Raw genomic sequence first — 19,986 nt, forward strand, 5'->3', positions numbered from 1 at the left:
TGTGCTGCAAAAAGCCAAAGAAAAAGCAAAACTTTGCTAAAACTGAGCATTCTGGCTGTCATTGTGCACAATGACAGTGGTTCGTGTGTTGTAGTAAGGGTTGCATAAAGCCAAAGAAAAAGCACAACCGTGGAGTTTGTCTTCTGATCTCTGCGATGTACACTGATGTGTTACATAAAGCCAAAGAAAAAGCAAAACAATTCCCACCTTGGGGGAACTTCCTGTGTATTGTCTTCTTCTCTTCTTGAGGTTTGTGCATCTTTTGGAAGTGGCACGATAAGCCAAGGAAAAAGCAAAGCAGCGCACCCCTTGACGCCAGCAGTGCTGCATGTGCGTCGTATGGGGACGTCTTACATTTTGTCAAATTCCAGAATTCCCCAACTGTGTATCATTTCATAGCCTTTAAAAAGAAAGGGTGTGACAGTTTGGCCCGGTTTTAAAATGGCTACCATGATCAAGACCCCCGTTGTTGCCGCGTGGCATTCTAGCCGGCTTGATGGATAACGGCGCCTGACCAGAGCCTGTGAGGGGTCAGCAGGCAACGACTCCCAGCGTCTGCCGCCGGACAGAGACGCTAACAGGGGCCATGACAGATTCTGTCCCTCTCTTAATTCATCACGCTGCCAAACAAGGTCTTTAAAGACCGCCGATATGCAAACGGCCATGAAGTCATGGCAAAAAAAAATGAAGCATGTGACTTAACCGCTGATGCACGTCCATGTCATGTAGCATGCTGACAGCATGGCCATTGTAATAACACTGGCGAGGTATGTCGCAATATGCAGTGTTACGTACAATAACCGCTCATGTTGCACTTTTATGCATGTCGAGAGTGGTGGTGGGTGGGGGGGGGTGTAAATTGTGTGGTGCAATTTCCAGACCTGCGAAACACATTGCTGCGGAATGTGGACATGCAGCCAAGCAGCCAGATTGACCTCCCCTGCTAGCTACAGGATCAACATGGACGCACCTCACCTGATCACCCTTTTAGATCCCCTGAAGGGAATCAGCGAAGGAAATACAACCAACACCAGCTTTTTTTTTTGGCATAGTCAAATGCAAAAGCAGGCGTCTGCACGGTGCCAAATGCTGGTTCACCAGGCCTGGAGTAGAAATGTACCTCTTTTCTGCATGAAGGTGAAGAGGTCGTCCAAGAACTCCTTCCTCTTGGGGTCACTGTCCAGCTCGTACAACTGAAGAAGACAACATCCAGCAGTCAGTACCTTGGTCACACTACAGGTTGCTTATGCTGCTGCGTCAAGACCCTGCATCCCTCTTCAAAACATTCATTCATTCATTTTCTACCGCTTATCCTCACCAGGATTGCTGGGGGTGCTGGAGCCTATCCCAGCTGTCTTTGGGCGAGAGGCGGGGTACACCCTGGACTGGTGGCCAACAACCATTCCCACTCACATTCATACCTATGGACAATTTGGAGTGGCCAATTAACCTAGCATGTTTTTGGAATGTGGGAGGAAACCCACGCATGCAAACTCCACACAGAGATGGCAGAGGGTGGAATTGAACTCGGGTCTCCTAGCTGTGAAGCCTGTGTGCTAACCACCTGGCCGCTGTGCAGCTCTGGTTCGGTATATTTTTCATCAAAATAGTAGTCGTGCCAAAATGTTGTGTTGCCGCTGGATGTTCACAGTATCCGAGAGTGATACTGTCGTGGGGGTGCTGGAGCCTAACACAGTCGTCTTGGAGCGAGAGGCGGGGTCCACCCTGGACTGGTGGCCAGCCAATCACAGGGCACATATAGACAAACAACCATGCACACTCACATTCATACCTATGGACAATTTGGAGTGGCTAATTAACCTAGCATGTTTTTGGAATGTGGGAGGAAACCCACGCATGCAAACTCCACCACAGAGATGGCCGAGGGTGGAATTGAACTCGGGTCTCCTAGCTGTGAGGCCTGCGTGCTAACCACTCTTCCGCCGTTCAGCCACTTCAAACCATCAGTGGCAAAAAAAAAAACTAAACTTGCGTCACAGCAACAACAGAACTGTGACTGGTCAGCTTTTAGTCCACCATTTTCCATATGCAACTCTCTCTAATGGTGTACAGCCTGCCTATGCTAACACCTACTTATGTTTTGGATCAACCTTTGCAATAAAAAGGATGCTGTAACATCGATTAGTTGCAGTTCCGGTAACGCTTCCTGTCTCTTTTAACTTGCTCACCAGGGATGAAGGAAGCTAACAGGCTAGACTCTTGGCTTGGGTGGCTCATTGGAGAACACCGCCCCCAGCGTTTACGTGGGGAACTGCAGGGCATGCGTTCAACACCCAACACAGAAGTTGTTGCCCTTCACCCACCTTCAGCGTCTCCAAGCGCCGTCGGTTGGAGACATTTGGGGTTCATTTAACGTGTTACACAGCAGAATGTGCCCGACTAATGACTTGATTTCAAGTCATTTCCAGGCGTAGAACCGCTCACCTTGGCAAAATCTCTGGAGGCTTCCCCTCTTCCTCTGCTGCTGTCAGCCTCGTCCGCCCAGCTTGCACTTCCATTCTAGGACAGGAAAAACAAACAATATAGGTAAGAAAACGGAAACGTCAGCCATCGTTTCTCTTAAAGAGACTTCCACAAGACATAGGGGCGACTCTCCTGCAGGGTGCCAGGGAGGGTGCCGGGGGGGGGTGCCATGATACACAGACTACAGTGATTTGAGGCTCTTACCCAATAGGAATACATTGCAAACAGACTGAATGAAAGTGCGTGAAGGAGACATAGTCAGGTCTTTCCTTCCTGCAGCTGTCAGACTCCACAGTAAAAACTGCTACAAAAATTCTGTATGAGACACCTTTGACCTGGTCAACACGTAGACAACTTTATATATATATATATATACACATACATGTATGTATATATATCGTGGATATTATTTCTGATTGCATTTAGGGTTATTACCCTTTATCTGATCTTGTGTGCTTTGTACTGTAAACCTGAAATGTCCCTCCTTATAAAGGCATATCTTATCTAAACAGCGTGGAATATTTTCCATATGTAAAACACATTTTGACGTCCATTTCATGATATGGAAAAGTCTGTCACCAAGAGGATGAAATAAATCACACACAATGGTGGAACTTGGATTTCAGCCGGCTGCATCCAAAATATGTACTTTGACCAAAGACGGACAAAATGTCACACCTCGTTCAAGGTAAACGGCGAAAAGTCAATTAAGGAAGTCAATATGCAAATTAGCTGACGTCTGCATTGGCACACTATATTGACACTTACTGTGGTACCCATTATGGCATTGGATGCTCATATCACCCAGTACTTCCGTACGGGACAATAAATTAAATTAAATTAAATTAAATTAAATTAAATTAAATTAAATTAAATTAAATTAAATTAAATTAAATTAAATTAAATTACATTTAATTTAATTTAATGGAAAATTGGAAAGCAGGAAGTGAACAAATGTAACAGTTAGTGATTGTAAAAGTACCAGATGGAGGGGTAGGATTTAATAAGCTTTGCTTCTTCCTACTCCTTTTGGACATGTGGAACTGGGAACTGATTATGGGATGCATTCAATTGGAATCTGATGCATGTTCAAATGAAATTAAACTTAAACCATTACCATTACCATTACATTATTTCAAATTTTTTGGCTCAATATACAGACAATTCCGTTATGCGTTACGTAATATACGTTATGCCTTCTGATCCAATTTCCCACTTTTTTGTCATCACTACCCTTAGGGGAACTAATGTTACACATCACGTTTCTGAGGAATGTGAAGTGTGTTACTCTTGTGCTAACTAAGAATGCCTTGACCGGTCTCGCACGAAGGCTTCGCTACACGTCTTAAAATAATGCTAACGATGCAGCGACAGGTTTGAGACGTGTAGGCTTGGTCATTTTGTTCTCATGCTAGGCTAACCTAGCGTGCATCTTTTAGCAGTTCTTCTTGAGAACTTTGACCCCCCCCCCCCACTGTTTTCCTCCAGAATGCTCCCTGACAAAGGAGCCGTCGTCCGTGTGACGAAGAGCCGAAGAGCCCGGGTTAATCAAATGAGTAAACTCCAAATAAAGCTGCCACAACAAGCAACACATGAAAAACTAATGTGTACTCGAACTCTGGGACTGCATTTTTTTTGGCGGGGGGGTTGGAGGAGTAACCTCTGGAGTTATTGCGCCCCTGAGCTTCTGTGTCCTCCCCCTCCCCCACGCAACTCTTCATCCTCAAACATCTCCATTTGACCTAAACCATCTGCATCTGTGGCCTTGATCGCCCCCCCCCCCGTGTCTTCCGACCCAGCTGGATACAAGCCCCCCCCCCATCCTTCAATCTTAATGCAGCTGTGACGGGTGGCCAAGTTCATGGAGTGTAGCTGGGCTGTCAGGAGGGGGGGGGCGAGGGTAAGGCGGGCTGGTCAGCAGCCTTGGCTGACACACACACACACACACACACGATCATGGCTGTGTGGATGTTTGTGAGTGGAGGGGTGGGGTGGGGGGGTTGCAACGGCCCCACAAGACGGGAAGGAAGGAAAGTAGGGGCAGCAAGATGGCCGCACGGTATGTGCCGAGCAGGAATGTCTCCTTAAAGACAAACCCTATAAAAGCATCAGGAATCAAAACAAGATCCGTTTGGAGAAGGAGGGGGGCGAGGGAGGGGGGGGGGGGGGTCCGGTTTCAAGCAGGAGCCCATTGGTCAGCGGCAATTACAGGGTCTGAAACGAGAGCCCCCGCGGGCCAAAGGTCGCCAGGGCTCCTGAGAGTAAGACATTTTCCACCTCTCGCCGGCTGGATGCTCCACGCTTGTAAACATTCATGTGGCCTAAACAAATAGTCATCGGACAGCAACTTGTTGGACCCCGCCCCCTTCTGCAAGCTTTTACAAGCCAGATGGGACACACACACACACACACACACACACACACACACACACACACACACACTTCTGATATTTAAAACACGTAAGGACCACTTCCTGCCGCGTTATCTTCTCAAAACAGGTCGGATGGTTCCATGATGAACTTTCCAGTCCTACAAATGGTCGGCAGTGCTTTCGTTTAAGATGTGTAGCAAAGCCTGCCTTGGGTTTTTTGGTTTGTTGAGCCCCATGAAGTCAAGTGGACCCGGGGTGGTCTCATTGTCCACGACGAAGGAGGCTTTTTCCTTCATGTCTTGAAAAAGAAAAAGCCACATTTTCAGCGCCTTTTATGCACACACAAAAAAAAAAAACCAACATCAACAATCTCTAAAAACAGGGGTGAGCAAACTACGACCCGGGGGCCGCATAAGGCCCACCAAGCGTTTGAATCCGGCCCGCATATTGCTTTAGTAAAAGTATTTCAACTTTTAACATACAAACTAGCAACATGACTTGCAAGTTGGATGTCTTATTTAGTAAAAAAAATAAAAATTAAAAAATAAAACAAAAAAGTTTGATGTGGTCTGATATTTAAAGTGCTCCTGAAAAAAGATTTCCTTCCTTTATTGCCATTGCACAATAACACAGCAGTGGAATTGCCAACGAAATGTCATTGCAGGCTCCCGTATAATAATAATAAAGAATAATAATAATAATAATAATAATAATAATAATGATGTGGAGAATAAATATATGACATCAAATATGAGCAACAATGTACAGCGTAAACAGTAAATAATTTAAATAATTTAGAATAAATAATAATCATTTAAATTAAAAAAAAGACAAATAATTCAAGGAAAATTATGAGCATGAAATAGTGTGTTAAATATAATTTTGACAATTTTGTTAACTCAATGCGGCCCACAAGTTCAAATATTTGCCCACCCCTGCTATAAAAAGGTACATATTACTGTTAGAACATCATAATAAAAAAGTCCAATGGTGTCTAAATGGGGACATTTATCGCAATCAGCGCAGTATCAGTATTATGGCATATTTGGCTTTCTACATTATCTATAGTATCCATCATGTGAGGGTAAATAGTACATTTGGACCTTTGTACACTATTTGTCCACTTGTGTTAACCTTTAGCCATTATAAACCACTATAACATCAGATAAATTAGCCTGCTGGTATGTATAAGCTCACATACGTCCATGGGTGAGGGGGGGGGGGGGTCAAATCTACTTAAAGGGCCATGAAGTTTAACAAATATAAATGTAGAACAAATACTATACTCATTAAATATTAAATATAAAAAGTTTCCTACACAACTTCCCTCTCCCTCTGAGCTCCATCTTGTCATCCCGGCATCGGACAGCCGTTTAAGGCGGCTATAAACACTTAAAGCGCTTGGACTGCACATTCTACATACAACCTTAGTACCCACACGCGTTTAGTACCTGTGCTACGTCAAATAGAAAATTCACAAATCAAACATGGCTGTGTGGAATTGTCTGAGATGTTGTGTAACTCTTCTGGGCCTGAACCGCTGCATCTCCGGTTCTGGCTGGCATTCAGGTTGCTAACAAGGAAGTAGCTTTTCTGATTAAAAAGTATATACAGTATATATCAACACGACAAGACGTGCGCCATATTGTACGCTAACCAAAGCATGCACGCAAAGCGAAGCAAAATTGTGGCGGAAATTTTCCACCCCAACCTGGGTGGACGCTAACCGAGGTCCCAATGGATGCGATCAGCTCTGGTTGCTACATACTTTTATTCAATAATAATCAGTACATGCGTATATGATGGCGAAACAAAATACACTAACCATTTTTTCTACTGATGATGGTACTGATGACAAAACGTATAAGACAGCACAATCCAAGCCAAATTATGGGCGCGGCTACGTCAGATACGGTTGCATGGCTTCCAGGCACGTTGCCCCAAGCACCCAATTCTTTGTGTGTTGCAAGTCGAGTTTGTTATTCCGTCATTTTTCATTCAAGTCAAAAAGAAGAATCTAGAAGTTGCCACAATGGCAATAAAAGACATTAGCCACGTATACATGGACACAAATATTCCAATTCCATTCGGGTTATTTGCTCAAATGGAAAACATTGAACCTTTCTATACACCTCATTCCCAAGGAAAAGTGCCAATCCCAATGATTATATAAATCTGATTCCCAGGGGTGGAATATTCCTTTCCCCAATCCGATTGAGGTGTCTTGTACCCGCTCAAACGGAACGTTGTAATTGTCCAAGATGTTGTGTAACTCTTCTGGGCCTGAACCGCTGCACTCAAAAGGGTGAACATTTGTCAAAACACGTCCCCCTAATGTGTATACTTTTGTATACTTGTGTATACTATGTTTCTGACTAATACACCGCATGGTGGCGTTGTAATTGAACTCCAAAGTTTGACCCGATAATGACATTTCTCAACGCACTCGAACTTTATAGTGGTAGTCCAATCACTACAAAATTTGGAATACACCTTGAAATTAAAAATATAATCATTAAAAATGATGGCTGTCCAGGTCTTGGCTTGAGGAACGTCTGAGACTTAGCAACTAACCCGTCCCTTTTGTTTTTTGTTTTAAAAGTTTGCTAGCATGTCCTCCAAAGCGTTTTGATCACAACCCATAGGGGGCGCCACAAAGGCCATTGAACGTCATGTTATTCACCGAGCCACGTTTTGCAGCAACCCAAAATGAGAGCTCACCAGCAGTGTAAGGTGGGCGGGTTAGTGGGTTTGGATCTGTTAGGGGAACACAAACGTGTTGACATAAAAAACACAAGCATGTGTCATGGGAGCATAGGGGGCGAGGGGTCAAGGTGTGCCTGACATTAAGCCAGGACAGCGGTCTAAACATGACACAACGTTGCTGGCCACTCCGTGTCCGGTTATATACCTTTTAGATGGTAAAGTACAACCACCAAGCTGTCGAGTATGATATGGTAATGGTAATGGTAATGGTAATGGTTTAATTTCATTTGAACATGCATCAGATTCCAATTGAGTGCATCCCATAATCAGTTCCCAGTTCCACATGTCCAAAAGGAGTAGGAAGAAGCAAAGCTTATTAAATCCTACCCCTCCATCTGGTACTTTTACAATCACTAACTGTTACATTTGTTCACTTCCTGCTTTCCTAATATAATTTAATAATACATTTTAGTGTTTTTTTTATTTAAAAAAAATTAATTAAATAAAATAAAAATAATTAATTATTTAAAATTAATCAAGTAAATTTATTTATTTATTTATTTATTGTCCCGTACGGAAGTACTGGGTGATATGATCATCCAATGCCATAATGGGTACCATAGTGCATGTCAATATAGTGATATATATAGCACATCATGACTGGTTCAAGACTCTTCATCCTTGTATTTAGCAAACATCAACTGCTTGTATTGTTTCTTGAATTGGCTCATCGTTGTGCATTGTTTGATTTCCTTACTCAATCCATTCCATAGTTTGATTCCACATACTGAAATGCTATGGCTAGCATAACGTAGTCCTAGCATAGAAGTGTTTCAAATGTACTTCTTCCCTGAGATCATATTTCTCCTCTCTTGTAGAGAAGTATTGGATGACATTTTTAGCTAATTGCTTATTTTTAGCCTTATGCATTATTTTAGCTGTTTGAAGATGAACTATATCAGCAAGTTGAAGTATTTGTCATTTTACAAATAAGGAGTTAGTATGTTCTCTGGAGGCGGCATTATGAATTATCCTTACTGACCTGAGTGTTTGTTCAACATTGAAATATTTCTGTCCACCTTATGTTGTATATTTGTATGATTGCAAGTCTAGTATGCATTCAAAAAGAAAAAAAACACTTGTGGACTTGGTATTGTTGGAATAAAGCACCAATGTCGGACATTCAATTATATCTTATAGGAAAAAAAAACCCATTTCAAAGGGTCCACCAGCACTCCGGAACAGATGTGTTTGACCTTAGAGGTACATGGGAACATGAAACCTGCCGACCATGAGCAGACATGTTGGCTCTTGAAGCCAGACTTTGGTCAGGAAACAGGAATGTTAACGCCGTGTCATCCTTTTTTTTTTTTTGTCAGGTTAAGGTGGCTCCTGATGTTTTCACTCGTCATGATCAGTCACCTCAGAACCTCCACATCTCAAATTACGCCTCAACGCTCACAAAGCACAAAGCTCGTCTTGCCTGGTAATGTTTAGGCTTTACATCGGGGGTCCCCAACCGTCGGTGGTCCTCGGGTTTCAGCGTTCCGGGGTTACGTATGTGCTCCCATAAATTAATTTAAAATTTCATTTTGGTCCGTAAACACCGGACACACCCGAGGACTAGTCTCAGCACGTGTGGGGGATGAATATGCACTGCAGGTAGTATGCACTGTGTAGTATGTGTATACATCGCTTTTTCATGACCTTCATTGTATCTCCCAACATGAGGCAGGCCAAAGAAACAAGTGAAAGTGAAAATGACTCAGAGAGGAAAAAAAACCATTTTGGCAGCACTGTTGGTATTAAACGTTAGAATATAAAAGGATAAAGAGCATATCCTTCAGCATGCTAAACCATCTGCTCCTATGAAAGGGAAAATGATAACGAAACAACAAAATTGGTGTTCGGGTTAGCTAACCCTAACACCAATTTTATCAGCACTATTGGTATTAAACATTCGACTATAAAAGGATAAAGAGCGTAGGAAAGTGATAACTAAAGGCAGAAGTCTTATTGTTATTTTATTTGTCCTCCTGCTTGACTTCCTCCTCCCAATAAGCCACAGAGCTAAAGGTCTTGGGACTTGACATTTTTGAGAGTCCACCGCATCATAAACAGGCGACGTGACTTCGGTTCTGGCTGGCATTCAGGTTGCTAACAAGGAAGTAGCTTTTCTGATTAAAAAGTATATACAGTATATATCAACACGACAAGACGTGCGCCATATTGTACGCTAACCAGAGAATGCACGCAAAGCCAAGCCAAATTGCGGCAGAAATTTTTGACCCCAACCAGGGTGGACGCTAACCGAGGTCCCGATGTTGCTACATACTTTTATTCAGTAATAACCAGTACATGCGTATATGATGGCGAAACAAACTAACGTTTGGCTAACGTTTCCATTTGGTATGTTGCGCTCCCTTGTTGTAAACATGGCGGCGTGATAGCAGCCCTACGCTTCAATGAGCGTTGGGGCGCAACCTCGAAACAGGAAGACAATGAATGTTACCCAAATGATGACAGCAGCGACTTTGAATGTGGCTTGCTTGCTTCCATTATGCTAATACAGCAAATGAGTGTTTGCTGTTGGATTAAAAGTAGATTAAAAGGAAGTACTTTCCAGACCTTAGTACACAATGTCACTGAAGACGTTGTTATGGAGCATATTTACACCAACACTACAAGCTATGTCGCTAAGTATGTCGCTTCGCTAAAGTGCGTGCATTGTAAAAGCTGAGCATGCTTTGTGTTTCCTGGCTTTAGTGTGAGGTAGAGGGGGGGTTGGGTGGGGTGGGGTGGGGGGGTGCCTGTTTTATCAGTCAATGTTTCCTTTCGGCCCCTCTACATGCAGTTAGCAGGTTTACAGGCCAGGCTGTGGGTGGCCTAATCACATTATGGACATACGTGACTGACTGGCGCAGGGCCAAATCAGGGATCAGAATAACGCAAATGAGAAGAGAGCAGTAGCTGATGGCCGCACGGAGGAGGAGGAGGAGGAGGAGGCGAAGTATAAGGGTCCAAAGTCCCCTTGTGGCGTCTACCAACAGCTTAGAGTTTGCTATTATTGGTAGCGCTGGTGCAAGGGTGCAACTCTATTCACTTATGAATTAAAAGGAGCTCATTTATTGTTTGTGATTAGCCCGCGTGAATCGCGTACGCATCGAGCGTCCAAGTTGAGATTTCCTGCATCGCCGACCGTCCGCAAAGCACAAAACCCTGCCGACTTAAAAGCCGCTTAGCTGGGGGGCTAATTCTAACACGGCCATTATCCAAAAAGACGTCTGAGAAGTAGAGGCTCCATTTTAGTGAGGGCATGCCGGAACAAGAAGAGTTAATGGCTGCTGCTTGGGGACGTGGGGGATGGATGGATGGATGGGTGGATGGGTGGATGGATGGATTGATGGGATGGATTGACGGCATTGATTGCGCGGGATGTCGACAGCCCTTCTCCGATTTGATAGCGGCGCCGTTATGAGATGAAGAGGCGTGTCCCTGATAGCGACATGTGATTTGCCCTCCCGGAGGTTGGCGGGTCTGAAATGGAAGCGGTTTGAGTTGCGTGAGGCGCTCCATATATGGAGAAGAGAGCAGAGTTTAAACAAACGCATGATGTACAGGCAGAGGTGAACCTTTGCCAAGCAGGTCGTTCGCATGGTCCAGATAAGACTCTGTTTGACAAGGGGTGGCAGCAGGCTAAAAGACCAGACAGAGACCGGGGGTTGGGGGCTCGACCGCACAAATCCCAATAAAGACAATTGTGTCTGTGACAAATTAGAGCCCAGTTAGCCAAAGGGCCAATCCCTAAAAGTGTCTTCCCACGTGGAGTCCCACAGCTACCCACTACAGACCAAGCCTCCTGGGGCCATGGCCATTGAATGTGGGGAGGGGGAAGCTGGTCAGGATCAATAACCCTGCAAACACAGTCAGCACAGGGAGGTCCTGAGCCTCCCCCTCCATGTCGATAATCATCATCCTCTGTCATATACTGTAGCGGCATGCTCGCTACTCTGTGGCGGCGGTGGCGAGCTCGACCATCGTGACGTTCTCCTTTCCCATGCTCCCAAGCTGCTGCAACATATTCGGCACTCCCTCCCTCAAAGCATGAAAGTCATCTTGTGTGCACCCATTTAACAACGCCGGCCCAGCGTGCGATTTTTACAAAGGGTCCCGACATTCCGACACGGATGTGTGACGGCAGCATCGAGACTCCAACGCCGAGATGTGACTACTCCTCCTCCTACTCGTACTACTACGACAAGGACGACGAATGTCACCGTCATCAATTTTGGCCTCCGATCCTGAGCAGAGTTTTAGGCCTCAGATCTGATCCGATCCCAAGTCCCAAGCCGATACTTTGGCAAAGTTACCATAGTTATGGAACTAGCAATGTTTTAGTAAGTATCTAAAGTAAATACAATTACGACTGTGTTAAATTAATTTCCACAAAATAGGATTCAATATTTATATTTTCGTAGCGGTTTGTGACGTTCTAAAAATGTTTAACATTATTTCATCCCCGTAAGACATGAAACAGCACGCCTATAGTCAATTTAACACCGTTTACTGTTCCGTTGTTTACACCACATTGTACCTCTTAGGCTGCAGGGGCTCCAGACGGCCACTAGCTAGCGAGCTAGCTAACTAGTTAGCCTCAAATGTCTTCTTCTAAACTTAGCACTTCCACGCGGGACTTTATTCACTACCAGGTCAGACATGCCATGGCTAACTTCATGACTTCCTGCAGTGTTTAGGTGATGTAATAGGCTAATGTAATAAGCTAATGTCTCAATGTTTTGTGTCATGACCAGAATACTACATACGTATGTAGTACATATCACTCGTTAAGCCTGATAGTTTGCCATGGCAGTTTTCTAAACGTTTGTTAAATCTGAAACCAATATCGTGTATAGCATGAGCGATAGCAAAAAAAATGACTTTTGCATCGGAGTTTCTTGGAAATGACAAGGTAGATCATAATAAGCAGCTGGTGGCAAACTTCCTGAAGCCCTTGGCTGCAGTACGTCACTGAAGATACCCGTTTGGCATTCCTATCTCGATTCCTTTCCATTGAAGTGTGGAGAAATATGGAAAAGTGATTCTTGGAAATGACAAGGCAGATCATAATAAGCAGCTGGTGGCAAACTTCCTGAAGCCCTTGGCTGCAGTACGTCACTGAAGATACCCGTTTGGCATTCCTATCTAAATTTCTTTCCATTGAACAGTGGAGAAATAAGTGATGAGCACGGGGAAAGATTCCACCCGGATGTTGCAGCTATGGAAAAAAGCTATCAGGGAAAGTGGAATCCATCCATTTTTGCCGACTACAGTTGGAATGTGGTCAGGGATAAGCTGCTGCTTACAAATGTAACAATTACTGATTGTAAAAGAACCAAATGGAGGGGTAGGATTTAATAAGCTTTGCTTCTTCCTACTCCTTTTGGACATGTGGAACTGGGAACTGATTGTGGGATGCACTCAATTGGAATCTGATGCATGTTCAAAGGAAATTAAACCATTACCATTACCATTACCGTTACCATTACCATTACCGTTACCATTACATATAATGTAAACTTCCACTTGAGACCTTTGCTTGTATGACGACGACATCAGGACACAAACGAGCGCGCAAAAGCAACGAGTAGATCAGTTTTTGAGTCCAAATTGGTCTTGCGCAAACTGAGCCCAAGGGGGGGGGGGGGGGGTGGAAGAAATGAGCCGTTTTCATATGGTGTTAGCAGGCCTTCTGCTTTGAGCATTTACGATGACAAGCTAACCGCACACATGCTAAACCAAAGGCATCTGTTTACCACCTGGAAGTTACGTCACCCGCTTCAATTTAGAGTCAAACCGGATCGGCTCCTTTTGCCCGTTGTTTTTCTCGCCAGAATTGAAGCGGGTTGACTCGGAATGGAATGATGTTCGATCGATAAAACAACGATAAAACGGATGAGTTGGACAACGGAGGGTGCTCGTGCTCATTATGAAAACCGAGACCACATTTAATTAAAACCACAAGTTTGTTTTAGGTGCGGTTGGTTGTAAATTCCACGGTGTGAATGCGACCGATGAACTTCATCCGTATACTCTAAAGTCGAGCGGTCACATTCGTATTGGTGGCGGCTTCCAAGGAGAACCGTGGTCAAAAACAGGGTCGCCTTATCTGCAACTTCCCCGCTACTTAAAAAGCAGCTGGCAGACGTTGGCGAATGTGTGCACACATGGCCAAATAAAACACGCCATACAAGTTAGTAAAAAGGGAGCTCACTGAGAATGCTTCATTATGGGATAGAAACAGAAAGGCGGGGTTCACATAAATACCCGAAATACATTAGTTGGAAATGCCACGGTGTGAAAGCGACCAATGGCCGTTGAAAGCGCTGTTTGACGAGCACAGAGACGGTTTCCCAGGGAGAAGCCTTGTTATGTTTCAATAAAAACCACGTAAGTAGCGCCACCTTATCTACGTGCGCGTTCAAGCAACATCCCAGCAGAACTCCAACGTCACTGTGCCGATATCTTTAAAAAAAAAAAAAAAATCATCAACATTCCTGTAGCGCCCCACAATAACAAGGGAGCCGTCCCACGGCTCCTCTTAACGTCTCATTCCCGTTTCGTTTTTAGCCTGTCAAAACAACAGTGCAGCGATGCGGGGGGAAATGGTTTAAGCAGGCGCCGCCGCAGTAATTTAATAACAAATCGAGGCGCTCCCGCAGCAATCTGGATCAGGGCCAAAAATAAGTGATGTATGGCAAGTGGCCATAAAAAAAGCCAATATAGACATGTGTAATGACACGTTCTAATTAAAAGGCACCTCTTGTTAGCCTGCAGTATGTTTGACGTGGAATGTAATGCAATGCCAGTTCCGTGCTGCGTATTTGGCCCGGTGCCGGGCCAAGCAGCTCAGGGACCTCTGCAATTTGTCAGGGTGAAGTCATATGACGCGTGAATTACAGGAATTTGCTGTACAAAGTAGAAGATGATTATTTTGGTAATGGTAATGGTTTAATTTCATTTGAACATGCATCAGATTCCAATTGAGTGCATCCCATAATCAGTTCCCAGTTCCACATGTCCAAAAGGAGTAGGAAGAAGCAAAGCTTATTAAATCCTACCCCTCCATCTGGTACTTTTACAATCACTAACTCTTACATTTGTTCACTTCCTGCTTTCCTAATATAGTTTAAGGTTTTTTGTTTGTTTTTTAATTATTTTTTTATTATTATTAAAAAATATTATTATAAAAAATTATTAATTTTTTTAAAAAAAAATTATTGTTTTTATTTTTTGTCCCGTACGGAAGTACTCTGTGATATGAGCATCCAATGCCATAATGGGTACCATAGTGCGTGTCAATATAGTGATATATATAGCACATCATGACTGGTTCAAGACTCTTCATCCTTGTATTTAGCAAACATCAACTGCTTGTATTGTTTCTTGAATTGGCTCATCGTTGCTAATTGCTTATTTTTAGCCTAATGCATTATTTTAGCTGTTTGAAGATGAACTATATCAGCAAGTTGAAGTATTTGTGATTTTACAAATAAGAAGTTAGTATGTTCTCTGTAGGCGGCATTATGAATTATCCTTACTGACCTTTTTTGCAGTACATTTAGCCAGTGAAGATTGCTTTTGTAGTTTTAATTTTAGACAGCTTTTCGTGTATTTGATTTGTAGATTACTTTATGTGTTCAGTGTTTCGTCTAGGTTTACTGGGGGAGTGTGAGGGAGGATGCAATTTTGACAAAAAAAGTCGACATATGCCGATAAATGCCTTTCAAAGCCCATCACAAAAACTGGTAGCCGTGCGGCGGCGAAGCCAGCTTTGTTTACACGCTTTGACGAGCTGTCTTACTTTGGCCTTAAATTGTCCGCAGGAACGTTGATGCTCTATATGTGCTGTGCCATTATTTTTTAATGCTAAACCATTAGTGGCCTTTGGTGGTCCTGCCAACAGTCCTCATCGTGAATAAATTGTATCTGTATCAGCCGCTCTCACACATAAAGGATCGTCTATCTTCATCATCTTTAATAAGAAATGTAGCCTTAAATGACTTCTGCTGCTGTGGTGCTACATAAAAAAAGTGGTCTTGACCCGTGTTGGGGGGCCTGAGGGTGGCGTCGGGGGTATTGTACACCAAGACTGCTTCCTGGAACAAGATGCCTTCAGTGTAAAAGCGAACGTGCCTCCTCTCAGCAGGACTGTAAAAACGAGCGCTGCGGGGGCCGTGATCTCTAATCCAAATCGAATAATTGGGGCCTTGATCCCTCGGCGGGGCGCCAGGAATCATTTATAGGGCCTCTCGAGGCACGGGCAGGGGTAATGGCTAAGGGGCGGGGTGGTGCATGGGGGCGAGCGGACGGCGTCCTTCATCTGCGTTGAACTACTGTAAAGGATCTCATGGTGGGGCGGCTATGCGCCCCCCCCCTCCCTAATGGTGACCAGGGATGTAAATCCCACCGTCACTGTGGACCATATGGTGCAGCCTTTACTCACAAACTGGACTCTTTCTGCTCCCTCATTAAGAAATATATCAACAACAGGTCATGCAAAAAAAAGGGGGGGGGGGGGGGTGAAGGTCTCCCCCCCCCAAAATCCAATCCTGTTTGCGGCTGAAAGGGATTTCTGGCTTTTGGGGGGAACAGACAAAGTGGTGGGGAGCGAAGGGGTCTGAAACGTCCAGGGGCAGGGCGTGTTTCTACCTGCCCCGGCCCCACTAGTGGGCCACTTCTGAAACAGACCACTGAAAAACAGGCCTTCGGGCGAGACCACCCCCTCCCCTCCATTTATCACTCCAATTACAAAGCTCTCCAGAAAGAGAAACAGAGGGGACGGAATAGAAGGGGGGCGGGGAGGGGGGGGCTGGTTGGAAGAGCTGAATAGGTAGACAACAGAATGATATTCAACACTGATGAATGCTCGGTATTGGAGCCGATGGCACACCAACAAACGAACTTCTTGGCTACTTTAAGACAGAAATCATTTCTCTTTGCGTTTTTTTGACTGCTTCTTGTAAAGACGACATGCCAGACCAGTAGTTCGCGGTGACGGTCAGGGAAGGCGTGTTCTGTCGTCATAACCTCGGCTGGTTTATGTTATATGAGAATAAAGACGTTGGACTGGAAGACTAACGTTTTTGTTGACTGAAATGGTCTTCTTGGTTCGTCAAACAAGGAAAAGGCAAAAACATGTACGAGTTTCCCCCAAAATACAAAAACAAAACAAAAAATTAAACTATATTAGGAAAGCAGGAAGTGAACAAATGTAACAGTACTTCGCTACGTGACAAAAAATGTAAAAAATTAAAAATAATTTAAATGTTTTATTATTAAAAAATAATATTTTTTATAATTTAATCATTTTTTATAATAATTTATAGTAATACATTTTTTATAATACTTAAAAAAATAATAAAAAAAAAAACCTTAAACTATATGAGGAAAGCAGGAAGTGAACAAATGTAACAGTTAGTGATTGTAAAAGTACCAGATGGAGGGGTAGGATTTAATAAGCTTTGCTTCTTCCTACTCCTTTTGGACATGTGGAACTGGGAACTGATTATGGGATGCACTCAATTGGAATCTGATGAAATAAAACCATTACCATTACCATTACCATTACCAAATACAAGTCGAAGGGGCTTAGGAGATGTGATTGGGGGTACACAAATGCACCATCCAGGGAGCGAGAACTCGCCAAATGGGACGGAATTTGGGTGTAATGTGGGCCCAAGCGTGGTACGACCGCCCTAGTTGTGTGGCCCTCAATTATCAATAAATGTTTAACGCGTCCCTCCGATACGAAATACAATTAAGAAGATGGCGTCAACCGCTGTTTGAGCTGCTGGCGCCGACATCGTTCAGGCATGGATAAAGACACTAACAGACCTGCCAACCTTGAAGAAATTGAAGCGTATATAGGACAGCCCCCCCCCCTCCCCCGTCACGGGAGCCCGCCCCCAGCTCTAGTGTGACTACACCATTTGACTGGAAAAGGACTTGTTTTTGGACCACATTGGAAATCAAGTGTATATGTCTGGTCTGAACATAAACAGAGCTGAAGGCTGGTTTTCATTAAGGGGGGGGGGGGACGGACGGAGATGACACACTGCTAAAACTTACGGATAAATCTTAAAGGTTTTTCCCTCCTGGAAATTGCTGGTAGCCTTGTGGTGGTGGATTGTGAAAAGTGACAGTAGAACCACATTGAAAGCTGACCCTTTGTCACCCATGTATGCCTGGACAACTGCTTTATGAGGTGGAAAGGTGTGTGTGTGTGTGTGTGTGTGTGTGTGTGTGTGTGTGTAGTTGTGACGGCGCCAACAGGCAGCTTTAGCCATGAAGAGAGACGAATGTCCGGGAGAAAGAGGCGCATTTGCATATTCCGCTCCTGAGCAAACACGTCTGTTAGTGACTAGCAAGTCTGGTTTGCCAAATAAACTGAGCGCATTTGTTCAGTCCTTTCACCAAGACACCACATTCCACAGGCGGAGCGGAGCGGGCCGCCCCCATCCCATCCCCCCCCCCCGTCCACCAACAACCATTACGCTTAGCAGGCCCCTTTCGCCGCCTCACACAAATGCTACGTTTATAGGCCGGTGTGGCCAGAAGTTCACACTCGTTGGTTCAAAGAGCCTTTCACGAGCGGAGCAAACATTTTAGTCAGTCACATCTGGGCCACCGCATACAGCGCTCCGCCAGTTAACCCCTTTTTCCCACAGAGCAGCTACACCGCCGAGACGCGGTTTCCCAGCTAAGCTATGTGGGAGCCCCCGTGTCGGTGCCCTGCCCTGCCCTGCCCTGAATGCACATCATTTGATTTGAAGCTATTAGTTTTGTGCTGTTAAAGTGTACAGTTACACATATTAGGGCAGCCCCCACATGAAAGGGGCTTTGTGAGCGCAAGAACGTAGAAACGCCAGTTCTCACCATACAAAACAGTATCAGGGCTCTACATTAAAACCAAAAACGACTTGCCCATGGGGAATCCTTAAGGTGAGAACTACTTGCCCCAACTTGCCCCATGTAAAATGAAAAGACTGCCATAATGATATCATCTCATTTTTGTGGCATCACATTAGAATGTGAAATAAAGATGAAATGATGATCATTTCTTGTGGTTGTTTTCCTCCATAGATCATGACGTTGCATGGAAATCTGGATTGTCAAGAGACTTCTAGGCACTTTGCCTTTTACAAGTTGTGCACCACAATCAAACATTATTGAATAGACACATTTGTGTACTAGTAAAGTGTTTTTCATCCAGAAAAAAATGCTCAATGCTCAAACAATCATTTGTGAAGCAAAGGTGATAAAAGTCCACAGAGAAATGGAAGCGCTAGATTTTGTAGCTTGTGCCAAATCAGCACTTGGTATTGGATCTAATGGGTGGTGTTTCATTGGGACCACTTCAAATTGTCCCAGCAATGTGATTCACTCACCTGTGCCATCATTTGATTTGCTGCCGCTAATAAAATACTTGTTTAGGAGGCACTGCTTCATCACTTTTTGCTGGTTTCCTTCACAAGTTGGTGAAGAATTAGACCATGTTGGCAGGGACGCCATGATGGATGTTTTCCTAGTCAAACCATCGCTGATTGGTTGATCGCCAACAAGAACGGGTGTGGGTAAAACGCGGACTGCGGTCTGCGGTCTAAATAAAGGATTCTGATTGGTCCGTTTCAAGATTTGCAAGGACTGGTTTGCAAATTACCAGCGGAATTACACAGTCCGTGTTTTACCAACACCCAAGAAGAACCGCTTTTAAAAAACCTCTTGTATGGCATGCCAAAGTACACTTGCCCAACGGGAATATCACTGATTGGATTTACCTGCCCCAATTTTGTTTTAACTTGCCCCGGGCCATCGGTACATCGTTATTGTCCAGCCCTGGGTATGTACGTTTGGTCCAGCCGGTGTTGCGTTGAAACAGGAGTTGAGCTTGTTTGGTGCCTACTGGATGTTAACCGAGACGAACCGCGCAATCATGGTTGTGCACATTTGGTCCCGTCTGCTTTCAGGGTGTGCTTGCACTCGCCGCCCTGCGCTCTGATCCAGGCGGTCGTTTTCGTGCCGTTCAGTTGGCGTTCACACTTCACAATCGTGCGCGAGTCGCCTCAAAGTTTTGGCCTCAATACGAGAGCTGCCCAGGTGAAGTAAATTTGTAGACTTAACGACAAGGAGAAAAAAATACATTTTTGAGCTAGTCACCTTTAACCTCTTAGACCCAACGGCCCCCGTTACAGGGGGGCAGCCAGGTTGTCTGTGCTACGCAACACTCATATAAACAAAGTATGCTAGATATCCATGTAACCAGAAGGACATCCAAACCAATTTTAGGAAAATGGAAGACAATTTAAACAAAAAGTTCTCCCGGGCGGTAAAGATCAACAAAAGACGTACATAAAAATAATATTTG

The 19,986-nt window shown here is 44.3% G+C and overlaps 1 protein-coding gene across 1 annotated transcript in view; it reads right to left on the reverse strand.

The window, feature by feature from the left end:
• LOC131139777 (AT-rich interactive domain-containing protein 3B) overlaps window positions 1–19,986 on the reverse strand; it is a 74,381-nt gene that overhangs the window by 32,507 nt on the left and 21,888 nt on the right. Inside the window, exons 3-4 of the mRNA XM_058089663.2 lie at window positions 2,446–2,520; window positions 1,121–1,193 (exon numbers count right to left, since the gene is read on the reverse strand). Of these exons, the coding sequence (XP_057945646.2) occupies window positions 1,121–1,193; window positions 2,446–2,520 (148 nt within the window). The remainder of the gene's footprint in view (window positions 1–1,120; window positions 1,194–2,445; window positions 2,521–19,986) is intronic.

The sequence above is a fragment of the Doryrhamphus excisus genome, linkage group LG13 (genome assembly GCF_037039965.1).
Source record: "Doryrhamphus excisus strain RoL-2023G ecotype Guam linkage group LG13, RoL_Dexc_Guam_v1.1, whole genome shotgun sequence".
Classification (NCBI taxonomy): domain Eukaryota; kingdom Metazoa; phylum Chordata; class Actinopteri; order Syngnathiformes; family Syngnathidae; genus Doryrhamphus; species Doryrhamphus excisus.